The sequence below is a fragment of the Plectropomus leopardus genome, chromosome 13, assembly GCF_008729295.1.
Source record: "Plectropomus leopardus isolate mb chromosome 13, YSFRI_Pleo_2.0, whole genome shotgun sequence".
NCBI lineage: Eukaryota > Metazoa > Chordata > Actinopteri > Perciformes > Serranidae > Plectropomus > Plectropomus leopardus.
This window is the reverse complement of record NC_056475.1, coordinates 31,637,507-31,659,104: the sequence shown is the minus strand read 5'-3', so window position 1 is coordinate 31,659,104 and position 21,598 is coordinate 31,637,507. Positions and strand designations below refer to the sequence as shown.

Below are 21,598 nucleotides of genomic sequence, written 5' to 3'. Positions count from 1 at the left end.
GTGTGTGTGTGTGTGTGTGTGTGTGTGAGTGTGACACCCACCGGCTCTGGGCTGGGCGCTTTGGACGCTGCGCAGCAACGGACTGCACATCATTTTACGCAGTAATCCCCTCACATCATACCAACAACCCAGATATTCCCTGTATTTTGGCCTTCTGTGCTCTCGTCCCACCCATCCGATTTCTGTGGAATACACGCGCGCGCACACACACGCACGCAGAGGCAGCAGCAGCAAGGAGTATAATGTGACATCACTATCTCTCCACAGCCTTATAATAAGAGGTGACGGCTGGTTTTCAGGCTTTCTGCGCATATCCGCTGAGTGTTATCGTATGCGGATGGACTCATTCCGGGCTGTTTGGCTGCCATCAGCTCTTTCCCTGCGCAGACACTCAAGGTTAGCCCATTTCCACAGAACCCACTCTGCTCAAATCTCCATCCAACACCAGCCCCACAGTCCTTCCACCTAATGAGGAGCATTTCACCATCTGTGACCTCCGTGTGCACCGTGAACAAAGCCCGTAAAGCCAGGGGGCACATATGTGAGCTGTGTTTCAGGGATGCACGATGGATCCTTTGCATGCACACAAATAGAGGCTATAGGCTGTAATTGCACTTACATGGTCTCCAGTACTCCTGTCGTTCCCAGACGGTAATGCAGACCGAGAAGACATGTTTTCTCTCTCCTCTTTCCCTGAGTAGCAATCACGGTGTGTTTGCGCGGATGATATTTACAGGCTCCACACACACAAGAACATCCGCAGATGCGACCCACCGTCCCAAATCAATCTGCCTCCTCTCCAACCGGTCGAGCCGCGGTCGACAGACCTCTGCCCATCATGGCAGCAACGGATATCTGGACGGGGGGTGTCCTCAAAGCAGCTGCATTTTCCACCATGCACCGTGCAAAAAACAGGGCCGATCACCGATGCAGCGAATGCAATGTGATGCAAATCCCGGGCATCGAAGAAGTGCTAAAATGCGGTGATGTTTGGCTGGAGCCCAGCGTCTCCGTGGCTTTCCACCCCCTGCCTCATTTCGCCAAACGAAACAAACACGGCTCCTTCTGGATGACTGTCCTCTCCGTTTGTCATAATACTGTCCGGTAGGAGGTTTCACCGGAGCCCCGCGACGCCACAGTTGCCCGCTCCCCTCCGGAGCAGCTCGCAGGAAAACACAGCTCACGGTGCAGCGGGGAAAAGGCCGAAATGTTCACAAAATCGGTATTCTCGGTCGGTGAGATGCGCACTACCGTCAAGTCAGGAAGAAGACGTTGAGACAGGACTTCCGGTCTCTGCGTTTGACATAAAAGCCTTTTTTTAATGAATCATCAAGAAATCAATTTCCAGTTAAGTAGATGGTCTACACCAGAGATACTCTATATGCTTCTCCCGGGGGGCTTTTGTAAAATGACAAAAGGCCAGGGGTCACACCCAGCAGGCTCGCAGAGAGTTCCTGCATGCAGGGGCAGAGCTAGGAACATTCAGGGCTTAGACAGAACCCCCAGTAAAGGTGTTTGAGGGATCCTCTCCTGCCATTTTTTTTTTAAATAGGCAAGCTTTATTTCGATGCTTTCTTATGCACTCTAGCACCCAACTTATATTAATATTAAGTTTGTTGATGATGGATGAAAATGATCATGAAGATGATATCCAGTCTGTCCCTCTTTAATGAATGTCAAATGGAATGTCCAGAACCTAGGTGTGCCCTTTTGTGTTTTGTGTGTTTACCCGCCTTTAACCCAATGCATGCTGGGAGAGTCAATATATATGGCTCTGAAAAGAAATCAGCAGAAACTAGTGAAGTATGAAAGTCAAACTTGGCTAAAGGTACAGATTTCTTATCAGAAAAATAACTTTGTTAGAAATTGAAGTAACTAAGTCTTAAAGTATCTGATATTTACTGTACTTAAGTATCAAAAGTAATTTTATGATTTAAAATATATTTATAAGTATTAAGAGTAAAATACAAGTAAATGCTGTTAATTAAGCAGCAAGCTGTCAGAATTGTGAGAATTATTAAGTTTATTTATATGTAAAATGTGCAATTAAAATGTTTTTTCATCCATCTGTTTCTTCCTCCCTCCCTTCCTTCCTTGCTTCCTTCTTTGCTTTGGGTAAATGGAGTGGAGTAAAAGTGACAGTTGACGGACATATAAAAACTCAAGGCCCTCAGATACTCCCAAAATGCTTACCAAGCTAGTAATTTTTGGTTCTAAAAACACTCTGAGAATGGTTCAATGCAACCAATGCAATATTTTAGTAATATTTTCAGCTGCAAGTTTTCTTTTAGTTCCCAGAGGGTTCTTCTCAAAGTTAGGATAACATTCTCTACAAACATCATCACATTTAAATGGTCTGTAATCTCAGGCCTCAATCACATGTTCTGAATATTGAAATGTTCTTCCTTTGTTCTTATATAACATTGTGGGAACATTTTTTTTTAAAGAACATTCTATAATCTGTCACCTCTCAACATCACCAAAACATCCTCAGAATGTTGCAGTTATAACGTTATGTCTTAGTCAAAAATGAACCCTATAGGGACATCATTTGCAATAATAGTTCTTTGAACATTAAATTAAACTGTTTTCTTTAAATCACTACTGGAACCTATGGGTAACGTTAGCCAATGTTGTGGGAATGTTCCCTGCTAGCTGGGGAAGTACTGTAATGAGCTATTATAACTTCATTACATTACAACACTTTACTACTGATGATGGAAGGATGAGCGCCTCAGTTCTTTGAAAAAACTTTTATATATAACTTTTATTTTGAAAACTACATTATCCTCTCTTCCTGTCTGATCTGTGTGACCATATTTGACTTGACCGGCTGAGATGCGCCACATCAGAGATTCTTGCAGGTCCAACACAACACAGCACTGCCGGTTTTACCAGCGTAGATTTGTGCGTAAATTAGCATAAACTCTCCAAAGATGGCCGAAGTACAGAGCCTCGGCAGCCCAGCCTGATTCATTTCACTGTTTCTGTTTTTCTATGAGCTGCGTTCATGATGGGCTGTGTGGCAGAGGCCTGCAGGGAGAGAAGGCTCTCCTGTCAGATAAAGCAAGTCATTGTAAAGACATGTATCACCTCACATTAAACCCCTAAAACTGTTTGTCTATGATGCAAATAAATCTTATCAGCACTTGACTGAAAGATAATAAGGATTTGGTGTGTCATGAATTATGACAACTTCTTCAGTTCAAAGCACATATTGTTCATCCAGCCTTACCTTGTAACATTGGCTTCATATGCGAACCATATCCTCATCACACACACACACCCTCTGATGAACCAAATACAGGAGAACTATTACTTACCATCCACTCTTCTTCTGCCCCTGAAATGCTAGCATTCCCATGCATTCTTGCATCTTTACTGTGTTGATGTGTTGCCTGGTGTACTTTAGACTAATGGCCCCTTATTGACTTTCAGAGGTCATATCTGGTGTTGGCAGCAAAAAGAGACATGTACACATCACATCAGTTTGTGTGTGTGTGTGTTGCTGTGATGGAGTGGTTGCAAGTAATTGGTCCCCATTGGTTTTGTGATGGCATATCACAGTCACAGCACCATGGATGTGTATTATGTTAAGGTCACGTATAGAATCTGTGCAGAGGCCTTGTGGTTGATTCCCTGTCTGATAGTCAGGTCTTATCCGTAGGACAAGTGTGTGCATTATCACCACCCAGAGTTTATCTGAAGTTAATGTTAGGCTAAAGCAATTCGAGTTAAAAAAAAATCAAGTGGACATCTTTAAAAGTTTTACAGTGTTTTGTAAAATTCTGTCTTTGTGTTTCCCTTGATGATGTTTTCTCATTGAGCTGCAGAATGAATTTTGAATAGAAAGGACTAAATTTGGAAGATATCAACTTGGTTTAGCCAAGGTTTAGCTTTAGTGAGAGGCAATGCTGGATAGTAATTAAATATTTTCTCCATCTTTTACTCAGTGACAGCATGTTTATTATGCTGGTTTGCTACATAAGCAAAACATATAGCTACTTTCAATCTTTTCAGCTAAGTGGAAGCTAATATTTGAGCATAAACACTAAACTGTTTAGTTCAGGACTCACAGTTTGGGGCGACCTACAACCAAACAATTTAAGTTAAAATGAATTGTTGTTTATACATTTAAAAATGCTCATCTTAAATTTAAAAAAAAAGTTCTTTTCATCTATATCCTACAGATGACTGAAAAGTGAGCTGGCGGATTCCACGCCACGAAAGCTGAGCTACTGCCGTCCAGCAAGATCTACAAAGAGTAAGTGTTGTTTTTATTTTCTTTAAAGCCCAATTCGCACGGGACTACCGATCGAGCACCAGATGTCATTTAGATGTTTTCTTTTTGGGCTAAATCTGGTTGGTTTAATTTAGCCCCCAAAAAGACTTTAAAAACTGGTCTGACTTGGTCCTAATTTAGCCCAAAAATGGAACCTGCCTCACAGAAGGGAATACAATAAATTACAAGTAATACAATAAATTACAATACTGTAATGCTTGGTCTAAAATTAGCCCAAAATAAGAAGCTGAAAATTGTTGACCATCTGACTTGGCCCTAATTTAGCCCAATAAAAGATGTTGGAAATAAGTCTGTGTGTATGTAACAGGGTCAGTTATACACTAGCAATGTGTGTATTTTAAATGTATTATTGTCATAATTACACAAAAACTGTGTATGTGTAAGTTTGTTTTATTTATGTTTGGTTTTAGTTAATACCTGACCGTTTAATCTTCCGGGTCGGTAAGTGGAACCTTTGTTCCAGGTTGTACCCCTACGGGCACATTATGGTGTAACGCCGCCTTTATAAGTAGCGTTTTCGCGCCAATTCGCTTCCCTTTTGTCACCGATCTCCGTGGGAGAGGTAAGCGAATCCGCAGTCCGAGGAAATGTCTTCCTTAACATGTGCTAATTACATTTTCAAGTTCACTGGCTAGCTTGAACACATTGCGAGACACTTACTTTGCACTGAAACATATGTTTGTGTTGTTTGATTCGTGTAGGGGCGTGTTTTGTGGTAATTGACCGGAGGATTTGTGTGTTTTACGCTGTTTCGTCAGGTATGTTATGTTCTTTTTTTTAATTATTTAATCTATAATTTGTGTTGTGCGCTTTTGTCACCGATCTCCGTGGGAGAGGGGCGTGTTTTGTGGTAATTGACCGGAGGATTTGTGTGTTTTACGCTGTTTCGTCAGGAGCCATTAAAGAATAAATGGAGACCGCCTCCAAAAAGATCGACGTATGAGTCTTTTCTTCAACACAACGCAGAGTCAGACACGCCGGTCACACTTGGTGCAGTAACCACCGGTTACATGTAGACTGTCTGTTTTTGTCCTAATTCAGCCTACAAAATATACAGTGAAAATTGGTCTATGTTTGGTATATGTATGACTTGGTCTTTGTGTAGCCCAAAAATAGACTTTTTGTTTTTGTCCTAGTCTAAATACAGCAATGAAAATATGGTTTCATACGTCAAAACTTGGACTTGTGCTCGTATATCATCACTGCTGTGATTATTTTTGGCACTCGGCCTGCGGCCTCCTGCCTATGACCGAATCACACCTGTGATGATATACAGCACAACACACAACCTCGAGTGTGATATTGCTTTTATACAACAGTTCTACATGCGTCCTTTATTTGTCAATAGTAACAAGCAACAATAAATTACGAATTGTTTGTTTATTTAAGGATTTTTTTGGCTCTACCAACACAAATAGTTCTGCAGCCGCTTGACGTGACAGCTGTTGCCGAGCAACATATTAACATTTTCCTGCACACTGATTGCTAATCTGTGTTAGCTCGATCTTCATGTTATGCACAGACCAGAGCCCTTTAAGAGAGAGTCGCTTCATCTCCGTTCGCTCCAATGGACCGTTTTTTCACAGCAATGGCGGAACGTGGAGCATCTCAATAGTTCCAGAAAGTAGCATTAATTGCTAGCGGTGCAGTGGAGTTGCAGCAGGGAAGATCATTTGTGATGGGCTTTAACAGGGTAAGGCGTCTAAAGAATCGTTTTTTATCTTATCAGCATATTTTAGCTAAACTAACATGTACATTAAAGCATGATTTTGGATTATCTGCCGCTAAATTAGTTGATTTACGAAGCAATAGCTGTGTCCCAATTCAGGGTCTGCATCCCTTGTAGGATGCAGTCTACGCGATCTACGGTTGTCTTTTAACAGTTGTTAAATGGGATAGTCTAGCCTTTGGAGGATGTTCCCGCCCTTACCCCAACGTCAGTTGATTCCTGCTGTCCAGGCTCGCCAGAGAGAGGGGGGTGGGGGTGGGGGGGTACTAACGCGAATAAATGATTTTATTTTTGTATTTATTTTTTTAATTTATATTTTGCTGGAGGAGGAGGGGAAGTGCCCCTGTCCGCGTCGGAAGCTCATTTATCTCCGGGCAGTAGAGCCTTGCTCAGCAGGCGGAGCTCACCTCTGCTGCAGGCAGCACAGCGGGGCTATAGCCATAGATGTATTATAAGGAAGTCTGGATACAGCCGTGGGGGCGGGGCCTCATTCATTCCCATGAGAGCTGCTCAGTGGCATGGATGTATTATAAGGAAGCAAAATTTACATAGTGGCCAAAAGTGGAACTACAGCGTCACGTGATGCACACTGGCCCAGAAAGACTTTTCCCCATTTGTTAACATTGGGAAAGAGACCACCTTAAATCACTGGATAATTTTTTTTGAGACATGTTGACTTTTCAGAATGCATTTTTTATAAAACACAGGACAATATTACAGGCACCACCTTTTATTACCATTTTATGGGCACAACACGTTCCGATTCTGTTAATTTAATTTCTCCGGTCGAGATTACGATATGATTCCCTGATGAGTTGTTTGTATGTGTGTGTGTGTGTGTGTGTAAAGATAGATAAATATACCATTATCTGATAATCACGTAAATATTAAAACCGACAGCACCGCTGGCGTTATACCGCCAAGTCGGAGTGAGTCGGAGTCGGAGTCGGAGTCAATGCTCGCGTTTGGCTGTCATTAATCACTTCTACGCATGCTCTATGGGCCAGTAGATCCGGGTATTTTACACTTTTCTAAACCCGGAAAAAGAGTTTTCTCTGCTTCACGCGCCATTGAGCAGCTCTCATAGGAATGAATGAGGCCCCGCCCCCACGACTGTATCCAGACTTCTTTATAATACATCCATGCTTTAAAGTAGCATTAGCTAATGGTGGAACAAAAAGAGGGAACTCTCCAAAAACAGTGGGGTTTTGCCCGGGGCGTTCACGTTCAGCGTGCCTGATGTGCGTTCCCGTTATCTTGCTGGAGTGATCAGCCTCTCCTCACTTGTTGGTTAAACTCACCAGCCATAACCTAAAAAGTTGTTTGTGAACTTAATATTTACATTAACCCAATTTATAAACTTGAAGGAGATCTCATGCCCAACTGTAACATCAAACAGGGATGATTTTGTAGTTTTTATGATCATATATTCATTCGAAACGCTCGGTTTTTGGAAGGTCCTCTACAAGGTAGATTACTGTTACCATGCTAATAAACCACAATCACTCTCAACCTCCATACACTCAATTGTAAATTCAACATTTATTGAGAAGGTTAGGTTCATTTAAAACTGGTGACAAACTGATGTTGGGGTTTTATGATTTCAGGTTAACCAATTTAACGTAAATGCTCCCAAGCTTTTATTTCCAGATGAAACCTGTCAGTGTAAAGTTAGATTCTTAACCGTTAGCTAACATTAGCTATTTTTATCCACGCTTTAAGGTGGTAGGGTAATAAGCCCGCTCATTAAGATATCATAAATATCATGTTAAAGAAGATTTAGAAATTACAGTGCTGGCTAACTAATTCAATAACATTATCTAATAGAGGTTATTTTGGTGAGACAGAAGGCTGAGGGATACATAAATAATCATAATATCAATACACAAATCAATAAAAGTATTACAATAAAATAAAAAAAAATAAATAAATAATGGACACTGACAGAAGCAATCAAACACAATTCACACTCATATCACATCACAGGGTTTCATCAGATAAAATTTTGTAACAGTCTAAAAAGCTGTTGCTTTTTTTTTATTTTTAAAAGCAAGAGAGTAAAGTGTTGAGTTTACATCCATCTAGTAAAGATTAAAAGATGGTTGTGATCCTATTTTTTTTGTTTATGAATAAAGAATTTCTCCATTAAAGAGTTATAATCATCATAACAGATTACATATTTAAGGGTAAAATCACAAGTGATATTACAATTATTGAAAACATAAGAATTTAAATTATTTAAATTTGATTTATTGACCCAAAAGATAAGAAATGAAATTTTTTTTATGTTTTGTTTTTTCTTCTTAAAAAAGGGGTGGGGGAGGTACATAAAGTGTTTTTATTGAACATATTTTTAAATACACATATTTGTTTGTTTGTTATATCAATGAATGTTTTATAAGTACTTCTTTATCAGTTGTCTCATTTTGAGAGGCAAAAAAAATCAACCTCATTATTAACTATGAATTCATGATTATACATTTACTGTTACAAATTTAGTATTATATTTTCAGTAAATTTGGATAAAACACAGCCATCGCTTATCCTGTGTGAATGCGCTCCATGAAACACAGATGTAGGGGGGGTAATTTCGATATAACATGAGGTCCCTAGGTAATAAAAGTCCTTTATGTCTGTGTTGTGATTTGTGCCAAGACTATCCCTCAAAATCTCCTTATTTTTTGTTTTTCTAGCAGTCCATACTCTGGAACACGATCCTTGTTGGACTTCTGGACTCCATCTGAGCTACTGCCGCCAAGCTAGATCTATGAATAGTAGGAGCCATTGTTATTTTTTTTGTCTGTGTTGTGTTTTTGAGTGGTTGCCGTGCCGACCGATCAGTTTGATTATTGATCGTGGCTGCCGTGCCATGGCTATCTATCGCTCATCTCTGTAACTATCCCTTATCTCTGGTTTTACCTCTCTGTCTCTCTGTCTATCGCTATTCCTCATCCCTCTTTATCTATTCATGGCTGCCGTGCCCTGACTATCTTTCTAGATCAGTGGTTCTCAAAGTGGGGGGCGTGGACACTCTCCCGGTGGGGCGCGCTATCACAGACAGAGGGAGAAAAAGAGTCTTGGACGTGTAACTGGTTAGTGAAAGCTCCCTCCATGGCGAAAATGCTAGGGGCTGAACTGACACAAACAACCCAAATAAGCTTACACAGGTTTACTGATCCATCAATTAAAACAGAGCGAGATGTAAATGTAAATATAGAAGTTTAAATCACAGCATTTAAGTCCTTACCCTCACTGAGACGACACCCTGCGGAGTTTGTTTCGATCATTTATAATCATTGATTTATTAACACAACAGTCTTTTTAAAGACTCACTCTGACTTTACAGATTACCTTCCTGCAATTGCAGTAGGCCTGTTTGTAATCTAAGGAGTAATTTGTTCCTTTTTAAAAAAACTTGTAGCCCCTAGACCTAGCCCACTTCTTCCAACTGCAGCTAGCCACACATAGCCTCACGTAACAAACACACTCACAAGACCACGACATTGCAGTTACAACTTCAATAATTTCACACACACTGTATCAGCAAACAAACAGACAAGCAAAACTACGGACAAGTTTCTGGTACGTAAAAGTCAGGCAACTGATGCACCAGTTGCGAAGAAGCTAAAGCTTCGCAGATACGATGAGAGCTATTTGCAGTTTGGTTTTACTGTAACCGACACAGCTGAGCTGCGTCCTCAGTGTGTTGTGTGTGCCGAGGTGCTGGCAAATGACAGCATGAAGCCATGCAAATTAAAAAGGCACCTCAACACCAAACACCCTGACTTAAAAGAGAAGCCTGTAGACTTCTTTTAACGGAAACGTGATGGCTCCCTGCAACAACAAGCCACCATCTCCAAGCATAGCACTGTCTCCAAGCAGTGTCTGGAGGCATCATATGTAGTTGCTCAAAGAATTGCTAACCTTGGAAAACCCCATACAATTGCCGAAACACTGATTTTGCCCGCTGCGCAAGACGTGTAGGATCATGATAGGAGAGTGCAGCTGCTAAACTCGGAGCAATACCTATGTCAAATGACACCGTGTCACGCTGAATATCGGACATGTCTAGTGATATCAAACAGCAACTAATAAACTACATTAAAATCAGTCCCAGCTATGCGCTGCAGCTGGATGAATCCACTGACATTGCTGGACAGGCCCAGCTTCTCACGTACGTCAGGTATGTGCGGGACAGGGAGATTGAGGAGGACATCCGGTTTTGTCGGCCTCCTCAGACACGTACAACAGGGGAGGCAATCTTTAAAGTCCTTGACTCAGTGATACAAGACAGTAGTTTGGGCTGGGGAAAGTGTGTTGGCCTCTGCACAGATGGAACATGGTCGTTGACAGGGCGTGAGAGTGGCCTCATAGTTCGCGTTCATCAAGTTGCTCCACTTGTGCAATGGACACACTGCATGGTCCATCATGAGGCACTTGCTGCCGAGAAAATGCCACCCCTCTTCGACTTAGTGCTTCACCAGGCTGTAAAAATTATTAACCACATCAAAGGCCACTTAACTCCAGTTTGTTTGGGGTCCTCTGGCAGGAAATGGGGTCTGGGCACGAACAGCTGTTGCTGCACACTGAGGATCACTGGCTCTCCAGGGGGCAGGTGTTACAAAGGCTGTATGAGCTGCGAGAGGAGGTAAAGTTGTTTTTGACTGAAAACCAAACAGATCTGGCTAAGCACCTGGATGATACCATGTGGCTTGCCTCTCTCTCCTGTAGGGTTGGGCATTGTTTGATTTTGAACGATTCCGGTTCCGGTTCCGATTCCGATTCCTCGTTTCAATTCCGGTTCCAAACGATTCTTGATTCCGATTCTTTTAAGAGGCAGGGTCAAAAAAGTTTGCATGGTTTAATGAGGGCGCTAACCAGAGTTCTTTTTGGATGAAATGTCTGAACTTCTCCATGAATTTTTTAATTAAATGAACTTTTTATGAACTTTACTATGAATTTCTCACAGGGCTATTTTCAACCAGTATATAAATATCAAACCTTTGAACTTGAATATAAATGTTATGAAGTTTCTTTCCACAGGACTACACTTTCACAAAAGATCTTTATTTTTGAAAGCCTCGTGAAAAAAACATTTACATATAACGAGTTGTTTGTGTTAGAGTGTGCAGGCACTTAAACGTGTTACTGAGCTCCCACTGATGGGCTAACCTGGTGCTGAATATCAAACAAACAAAAAAGAACAACTTGTAAAACCAAGTCCAGATTAGCAGCAGGTACAGTAGAAAATCAGAAACAGTTTTTGTTGAGGAAAATGATCATATCTGCCTTCTCAGGTAGTATGCGTGAGCGTTCTGAACAGATAGTGTCTCCTGCAGTAGAGAACACAAGTTCACTGGGTGTAGATGAAGCTTTCAATTTGTTGCACCGACATCTTTCCTTTGGACGCTACAGTGAACGGAGTAGCACATCGCGGAGTCTGGTCAACTGCCTGGCGTTTGCATTAACATCAGGTCGTTTGTCTATGAAAAAGTACACGGGCTGACATTAGCTGGATATTTGAGTTGACCCACCGTATGAGCAGTGCAATTTTGTTTGCTGCCTCAATGTTGGCATAAGACAGACGTAATTTATTGTTTTACTTTGATTCTGGCGCAGAGTGTCAAAGACAGGGCACTTTGTTATTTCTACACCATGAATCCGGGGTTGTTTAATCATGTTGGTCGTGCACCCTCTTTTGCGCAATATAATTGTGTTGCAAATGTTGCACTGAGCCAACCAGTCATTTTTTTTACTGAAGTTCAGCGGCTTCTTCTTTATTGGTGTGCGGTGGCTTCCTCTTTGTTGGTGTTAGACGGCTATTTGCATCGAAACTAGGAATCGAAATTTAAAAATGTAATGGTTCCAGGAGAATCGGAATGTTAGTCCTGGTTCCCATCGATGCTCGAGACTTGATGCCCAACCCTACTCTCCTATTTAGTGGATATAGTTGACCAATGAATCGGCAATGAATCTAACGTTTTGCGTCTTGCTGACAGAGTGAATGCCTTCACACAAAAACTTGCTCTCTGGCATGGCCGTGTCAGTTCTGGGAACTGAGATATGTTTCCCAGCCTTGCAGACTTTATTGCTAATGCACCTGGCACTGATTTCTCCTCTCTCCTCCAATCGGCTGCTGATCACCTTTCAGCGCTGAGGAACCAGTTTGGTTCCTACTTCAAAGAGGACTACCGTTCATTCACGTGAGTTCGAGACCCATTTCTCTGCTCAGCAGATGAGCTGTCAATAGAAATGCAGGAGCAACTAATTGAGCTGAAGAGTGACAATAGACTGAAGCATCTCTTTACCACCTCCCCTCTTTCGTCATTCTGGGTAGCAGTGATGTCTGACTACCCTCAGCTCTGCGACATAGCCTTAAAGATTCTCCTCCCTTTCGCATCAACATATTTGTGTGTGGCAGGCTTCTCAAGGCAAAGCAGGCTCATGTTTCACACTGACAGACCTGCAAGACTGAAAATGATCACTAGGCCCATAATAATAATACTAGTAACCTAATGATTGTAATAATAACACTAATAATAATAATAATAATAATTACACAATAATAATAACAATAATTGGTTGATTATCATTAATTATAATATTAATAATATAATGATGGGGATAATAATCATGATTATGATACTAAGAAAGCATGCAGGCTTACATAGCTGCTAATAATAGCCTACTAATAGGCCTACTACTGATAACAATAATACTGTAATAATAATAATAATAAATAATAGGCCTTATAAGCCTAATAGTTGCCTAGTAATAGTAGTAATAGTCTGTATAGGCCTAACAATAACAATAGCCTAACCTTGACCAAAGGTATGACCATAGGCCTATCAATAACAATATGCTATCTATCTATCTATCTATCTATCTATCTATCTATCTATCTATCTGTCTATCTATCTATCTATGGTGGTGTAATTGAGGGCGGTGACAGTGAGGGGCCCCAACTTACACCTTGCAAAAGTCTGAGAACCCCTGCTCTAGATTTGCGTTCTGAGTGGTTTTTGAGAACTTCAGCATTTTGCATTCAGTTTTGTTTTCTAAATAAAAATTCCAAAAGTACACATAACTTTTATGAAACATGTCATATGATGCTAAATTGTCACAGATTAAGAATAATAATTTTTTACAAAAATGTCAGATATAATGCTGTGGTGGTGGTTTGTGTTGCGCTTGGTTGGTTTATCTGTCACGGCCGCCGTGCAGCTGTTGTCTTTCTACTTGGATCATAGACTGTATAAAAAGATGGACAACATGACAGCTCCCCCAAAGTGAGGTTATTCATTAAAAAGGTCAAAGTCCATGCCAAATAATTTTTTCCCAAAGATGGTTTCTTTCACGGAAGGTAGTTCTTAACACCCTGCTGTTTGTTCTAGTGTTTGTTTTCATGATAAGTTCGGTTTTAATGAGTTATTAAATTATACAAAAGGGGGATTTTCAGCCATGATTGACAGCTGTGACAGTCAATCCGTGTGCTCATATTCAATAAAGCTGCTCACGACTGGTCGGACAGGTGTTTGGGCGGGGAACTCCCCCACCACGGATATCATTACTGCGCAGATGCAGGGCTCCCAATGACATTACCCTCACAAGATGGCAATGCTCATATGCAATTTTAACCTCACTTCAGCATAGCGGGGGTAAGTGGGGGTGTGTCATCCATCTTTTTTTTTACAGTCTATGACTTGGATCTATTAGTTTAGATCTATATGATATAATAATTTTCAAAATTGAATATTACACTCTGTTATCTCTTATGATTTAATACACATGCACATGCAATCATGTACACACAGGACCTATAGACGTGCATTAGTTGTAGAAAGATGTTAGATTGATGGAGCTGACACATACTCAGAGCTCCAAGCAGTTAGAGCTTCAGTCCCGTGCTCAAGGGCACCATCCTCCAGTTTCCACGTCAAATCCCTGCAGACTAAGCTTTTCCCACCCAGCAAGGTCTACAAAAAGTAAGTGCCATTTTTATTTTTCATGTATGTGTTGTGTTTTTGGTTGGCTGCCATGCTGACATGTCTGTTTGGTTATCTTTAATGGCCGCTGTGCCATGACTATCCCTCCATATATCACCCTACAGTGTCTTTCCCTCATTTTCGCAACTATATCTCTATTTATCTCTATATCTGGCTCATCTCTCTTGCCTCTCATAGATATATAATGTTTTTATGTGGATAGAGCAGGTGCCCCATGAGTAAGGACAGTGTCCTTGTCATAGCGGCCTTGGGTTCAACTCCTGCTCAAGGCCCTTTGTTGCATGTCATCACTACTCTCTCTCCTCCTTTCAAGCTATTGATCTGTCCTTTCTAATAAAGGCTAAAATGCCAAAAAAATAATCTTAAAAAAGAAAAGTCTGTTGTGTTTTTGATTGGCTGCCATGCCGACTTATCTCTTGGAATGATCTTGTATGGCTGCTGTGCCATGACTGTCTGTTATGCTTCTATATTTTTTTAGCGTGAATCAATATTGATACAATGATATATTTTTAATTATTAATCCCTCAATGGGGAAATTAATGTAATCCTTACATACACAGATAAACCAAAAATACACACACTGACACACAGGACCTGTAGGCATGTGATAGAGCTGAGAGGGAGCTGCTACATAGTGAGCACTTCAAGCAATTAGGGCTTCGGTTCTTTTTGTTTTTCACTATAAGCTGTGTATTCCAATACCCATACTACACTGTCAGAAAAAGGGGTACGGTTGGGGTACATTCATGTTCTTAAGGTACAGCTGCTGTTGATGTAATGTCAAAGGGTCATAGTTGGTCCAAACAAGACTATCATGTACCTTTTCTAGGTTGAAAGGGTACATATAAGCACCAAACTGAGAAAAAGGCACATCTGTACCAGTTTTCCAACATTTAGAGGTACAGATACGGAGATTGGATGGTCATTGTGCAAGGAAAATTGTTTAGTTTATTTAATGTATCTATATAAATAAAGTTCTTCTTCTTCTTCTTCTTATTATTATTATTATTATTATTATTATTATTATTATCTTTCTATTAAGCCTAGGTTCTGTGGTGAAGAAAAAGGGCCTATTTCATGAATGCTAGTGAACTGAGTAAAACTCAACAGAGCATTTGATTTCTATCAAAAAACAAATAAAAAACACACTTATACTCTTGCATATTTGGTTTGGGGGGGGGGGGGGGGGGGGGGGGGGGGGGGGGGGGGGGGGCTGTAACGGCAGCGCACGCGGTCACAAACTGCAGGATGGAGCGGCAAGTGCAGGACAGAGAGAGATTCCTGTCAGCCAAATATATTCTGAAATCAAGGGCGGAGAGAGTTCCAGGATCTTTAATTACTTAGCATCTTCAAGAAAGTGGGTTCAGTATTTTTGAATGTCCTGAACTGAGAGAGGTGATATTGTCTAAGTTTAAGTTTGAGTCTAAGTTTTTGAAAATGCTCCAGCAACTGTTAGATCGTCGTGCATGTTAAAGGAACACTGTACATCTAAACTGAAGTTACTGAACCTCGTTATCATATTTAAAGGTCAGAAAGTCGTAACAAAATAGGTAAATACTTTTATGTGTTGATTATTCAATAGAACGTGTCATGCTGCATTGATGCATTTTATATTTATTCTGTAAAACACACTGTTATACATTAATATGTATGTCATAAAAGGGACACATGAATGTGAAAAGGGAAAGAAGAGAAAAATGGGTTGTACTGCTATCACCATGTGATTTGTGGATTTGTTTAGGAAGTGTAACTTAAACAGGGAGAAAGTAAAAACATATAAATGATTTGTTACATTACCCTGAAGTGTGAAAACAAATGTAACTGCTGTATTATGTAAAAAAAATATAGAATTAAATGTGCTAAAACATGGTTTTTGACTGTTGCCCCAGTGACAAGCTGTTGGACCCCTAAAGGTACAAAAATCTCATCTTATTCTGTTTTAACTGATTTATTTTTAAATGTAATTTGAATGCATTGCTTGACACTTCAGTTTGGTGAAGGCCTGAGCAGTTTGACCTTGTAATACTATGCAATAACCACCAGAGGGTGGCAATGTGTAACTTAACCTTTGTCACACACCACTGCTGTCTGGGTTGTAAAAGTCTTCAAAAACAAAAAAAAAAGCGATAAACCTAAAAGAGTATTTACTAATGATGACTATTCTGTATCATAATGTGTATCATACATACAATATTTAGTCATATGCCTTAAAATAACAATCAAATACAGCCTAGTATGCATTTATCAAGCAGAATAAGTGTTTTTGAGTGACTTAAGGACATGTGTGCTATTACTTTCATCTTGTCATATTTTTAGAACATAACCTTTCACCTGATTTTTACAATTTAAAGTCAACAAGAAAATGTTTTTTCTTTGGAAAATGCAGTGTGAATGCAAATGCAGAAATATGAAATGTATTGTTGAAAAACCCTGATACTCAAAAGCACTGCAGCACTCTGTAATTGATCAAATAAAGTTGCCAAGTGTGTGGACACTGAGTAGCACATTGTTATAAAATTATTCTTCATTCTGTTGCGCAGTAACAGGTGTTCAAACAATAAACTTTTGTTTTTCGTGGTGAATTATCAGGATCTGGTAGAAAACAATCCAGGTCTTGTGTGTGACAGGTACTTTATCAGGTATCCATCCTGATGAAGTTTAAATCCACTGCACCACTGAAATGGTAAAGGTTGAAGACACAGTGATTTCATGAAATCTCGGCCCCGAAATCTGTGATTGAGAAGCATTATTGTTTTGGGTTGCACATCAGCCCTGGCCCTTTGAAAGACTTTTAATGTCTAGGACTGCTGCATGTAGTTTTTTTGACCCAAGGCTAACCTGTTACATTAAAATCATTATGAAAATAAACTTGTAAGTGACAGGTTTAAAGGTCTCATCAGCGACAGGTTTAAACTGATAGAAAGACTGTTATGAGACATGTACAAATATATGTTTACAAGCTGAAAGTGTTATTCTATTTCATCATTAAATGGGCCAGATTTCGGTGTTCATTGTTCAGCAGGTTTTTACTGGGGTATGGATTATCCATTGTGGTCTCTTCCTCTGCAAAACAAACTGAAAAACTGAATAAAGGAGTTTCATGTCGCAAATCAGCGTCGACACTGTTTGGCACCTCCAAGATGTGCAGCTCACCCACCACATGCATGCTCACCTTTTTTCTCTGATAAATGAAAGCTAATCTTTTCTGATCCAGTGATTCAGCAGTTTTACAGTTTCTTTTCTGGGCTCCTGTAGAAACATGATCTCTGTCGGAAAGGACCTGTTTTCTATGTAGATATAAAAAGTTTATTCTAAGGTAATGAAATCAGTTCTTACTCTCAGGCGATTATACACTAAAGAAAACACACTTTATGTTATTTTCAATTTCTGCCAATATACTCCCATAAATCCTACACACTGGACCTTTAAACTGTATTTCTGAAAGTGTATGTCCTCACTTACACCAGGAAGTATCACCAAAATGAACACAGATGCATGTGTGTGTTAGTATGTGCTGATGTGTATAAAAGTTGAACAAAACTCACAGTGTTGTAGAGATGTGGACGATATTAATATGTCAGAGCCCTATATGTGTGTGTACCAGTCTGACTCAGAATATGCGACACTGTTCTCAGGGGGAAAAAAAAGTCAGAATTTGAACCTTCCACCATGCGCTTTCCAAAAATGATTATGGATTTATGCCATGTGCTTTATCCACACTAGGCTACTACCAAGAGTTTTGGTTAAAATGTTGAAAAATTTTACATTTAAAAAGGAAAGACGACCTACCTTAAAATCTTTCAGAGCAATCAGAGCATTATCTGATTATTTAAAGAGCGAGAGAGATTCAATCCATCAGAAACAGAGGCAGATGAAATTGGCTTTTAAACACTGACCATTCAACAATATTACTAAATACAGCGCTAGTACTTAAGAGAGAGCTTGTGGTGGCCATACTGGCAGCCACAGTGTTAGTTATATTAAAAGTAGCAGTAGTAGTAGAGGTAGTGGCCATGTAGGGGAATCAAACAAGTGACCATTGGTTCCCTAGGATATATAATGACTTGTGAAAAAATGTGTTGATGAATGGTAAATATTTTAAAAAGTATAAATGCTAGACAGAGAAAAGCCATAGTACATGTGTGAACATTTTGATTAGTTAAGCTTTAACAAACAAGGGGAGTAGTCAATCAAAAAACGTATGAAAATGGAATAATAAAGACAAAAAAATGAGTGTGAAAGCTGACATTACAGTTTTTGTCACTATTTCAAAAACACAGTTCCTGGAACTAGGGTCCTGTTTATCAAAACTTCACACACAGAAAAAGAAAATCAGATAACACAAAAAACAAAACATCTTACATCTCTTGCAAAGGTAAACACTACATTCAAAACTATATAAACTCCTCTAAAAATTCTACTTTTGCATCAAATTTTACACCAAATAATTTGATACTTCCATTGCAAACTGTACACTGCTGTGCTAAATCCAAAACACTTTGAACATTTCTACTTTTCTAAGTAGTGCTAAGTATAAAAACACTATTGCTATATGTCATTTTCATTTATAGCATGCTTTAAAAATGAACACAAATGCAATGAGGAAACAAAATCAGTTTATTCTCAATACTCACTTCTCCTCTTCCTCCCTCTTCTCTTCCATTGCTCCATGGGTCTCCACATGTGCATTCTGAGTACAGGTGATAGAGTATGGTGTTGCAATGGGAGTGGTTAGCAATTAACATATAGTCTTTCAGTTTGGAATAGTGCTTAACTGTCATACTATCAAAGGTGGAAGTTGAAATCCATCAAGTGAAAAGCCTGTCAGAAAATCCAAGCAATACCATCAGAACCACCACTGGGAGCTCCTGTTACCTGCTGGTGCAGCATATCCTAAAAAAGCTAAGACCTGAAAGACACTGTTAGAAAAACTGAAAGCTTTACTGTAATACTGTCAAAGATGGAAGTTGTAAAGAATTGTTTAAAAAGGCTGAAAGAAAAAAATATTTATTTTAGTATCACTGCTATTATAAGAAATTATGAAAAACCCAATGCTTGAAACAGAAAAAAAGCAGACTTGGACTAGAGATGTCTTTAAAGAGCTACAGTTGGACATTAGAGTGTTTTCTGTTGCTAAAAGGATGAAGAAGAAGAAGTTCAAACTTGAATAGCTTAAAGATGAGAGAAAGAGACAGACAGGCAGCAAATATAAATCTTTTAAAAAGTATAAATGTAAAAAAAAGTTCAATAGCAAGCAATACTCACCTTATGAATGTATAATAGTATAAGTGTGTGTGTGTGTGTGTGTGTGTGTGTGTGTGTGTGTGTGTGCGCACACGCACATTTTTGGAACTGCAGGATGGACATTTCAAATCCCAACCCAGGGAAGCTTTTCTTTGAGAGCATAGTGTTGCTGTGTCTCAGCCAGGTTGGCATGCACATGCATGGCTTACATATGTTAAAATCTTCTACATCTTTCAAACATTAGCTAAATGAGTTTATTCAACTTTACATCCATAAACACCAACCAACACACAAATGCATTACAGCTTTTTAATGGTTGACTTGGTCCGTTGGGTTATTGATTACACCTGCAGCAGAGTGTGATTAGTTCTTATATTCTCTCATTCAATTTCGTGATATCACTAATACTACTACTATTACAGTCTTTACTATTTCAATCGAGCAGTGGATACCAACACTGCCTGGAGGACTCAACCGTAAGTGGTTCAAGTCCGGCCCTCTTCATTTGGGCTTTAAGACATTTTCAAGCATTACATTTCATATTTCTGCATTTGCTCTGAAATTGATGCAACTGTCAGCATTCACACTGCATTATTATCTGCAAGAGCAAACTTTTTCAGGTTATTCTATACCTCGGCCAAACTGTAGGTGTCATTACTGAGCTTCCAAATACCTCTTGGACTTGGTTGAGTGAGAAACATGGCTGTCATACTGCCCCTCTGCTGCTTTCATGATCCACACCAGTCAGTGCTTCTGAGCTGTTTTGCAACACAGACAGGACAAAAGCACGGTGTGCTCCTGCAAATGCACTGATGGGTGTGAAAAATATGAGTAAGGTTATGTGTCAAAGGTTAAATGGAACAATTGTTGAGTGTGTGAGGGCAGGTTTGTGGCACAGCGTCAGCAGGAGGGCAGGGAGGATGTGGAGTCATTAGTCTCTAACTTTAACCCAGTGCTGATGAGAGATGGTTCAAGGTTCATAAAGGGGTAAGAGAAGCTGCTGAAACCTCATGGTACTGTCACAAGCCTTTTGTTTGCTGCTGTTTAGAGCTTTTCCATTTACATTGTTTGAACTCATCAGGATTGTAAGAGGAGAGCTGATCTTTCTATAGACTGGTGATAATAAATAATCTATTTAATCTCTTCTTAGATGGGTGAAAATGTACTAGACATATGATGTCTGAAACTCGTTATGAATATTATTTTCTACATTATAAATGTTGTTTAAGAGGTTGCATCAGAGGGCAGAAGAACCATTATTTCATGTTCCCTATGTCTTGTTTTTGTTTGTTTGTTTGTTTCTTCTGTTCAAATGCCTCACTAACATAGTCCAGTAATACTCCTAATATAAGGGTCCACATGAGCTGAGTGGACAGCAGGGTATCTATTGTTCTGACATTCACAGAAATCTTTTTTTGTGTTCTCTGTTTAATGTTTGGCTGTGTAATGTTTGGTCAGATGTATCTGACTTCTCAGAGTTATCTCACATACTGATAACCAACCTTTTTCAAAATCTGTACATTGCTATTGGGGGCGTGAAGAAGAGTGATGAGCAAAATCCTTGCAGTCCATGTAGGCTAATTACTAGCCTATCATAGGCAATACAGTTATTTTTATTAACTGAACCAAAAGAAATGAAAGTTCCAGCACACACCAGGATACTCAGCTGACACCTATTTTATGTCTTTACTACAATATTTTTCCTCACTATAGTGTTTTTTTGGTGGAGTTTTTCCTTCGTCGATGCGAGGGTCTAAGGATAGAGGGATGTCGTATGCTGTGAAGCCCTATGACACAAACTGTGATTTATGAAAATAGGCTTTATAAATAAAATTGACTTGACTTGACTGACTTGAACAGCTTACATTAAAAACAAAAAAAGAGCGCTGATTTGTTTTGTGCTTAATCTCTATCAGGTGTACCTTTTAAATACTAGCATGCTGACTAGGAAAGTATCACAGATATACTGACAAACATCAATTATAAAGGCACTAACAACTATAATTCTACTACACAAATTAATGTTAATATAAATATTGCATTTCATTAGATATTGAGAAACAATCAATGTGAGAGGACAACAGAGGATGACTTGATCCAGATGGCATACATTTCCATAAGATACCTAAAATATAAAGTGCAAAATACATAAATATTCTCATAACACTATATTAAAACTAGTTGAAAAAATGTAGAAAAAAATAGAACTACTACAATTAAAAGACACGTGAAGGGGAATGTACTGAGGAGATATAAAATATACCTGTCTCAAGAAGAGAACAGAGGGAAAGGGTTTTAGTGCTTCAGCTTTACCAA

The 21,598-nt window shown here is 39.4% G+C and overlaps 1 protein-coding gene across 1 annotated transcript in view; it reads right to left on the bottom strand.

Moving 5' to 3' along the window:
• mark4a (MAP/microtubule affinity-regulating kinase 4a) overlaps nucleotides 1-1,177 on the bottom strand; it is a 42,218-nt gene extending 41,041 nt beyond the window's left edge. Inside the window, exon 1 of the mRNA XM_042499366.1 lies at nucleotides 620-1,177. Coding sequence (XP_042355300.1) covers nucleotides 620-673 — 54 coding nt within the window. The 5' untranslated portion in view covers nucleotides 674-1,177. The remainder of the gene's footprint in view (nucleotides 1-619) is intronic.
• Between the last annotated feature and the right edge of the window lie 20,421 nt (nucleotides 1,178-21,598).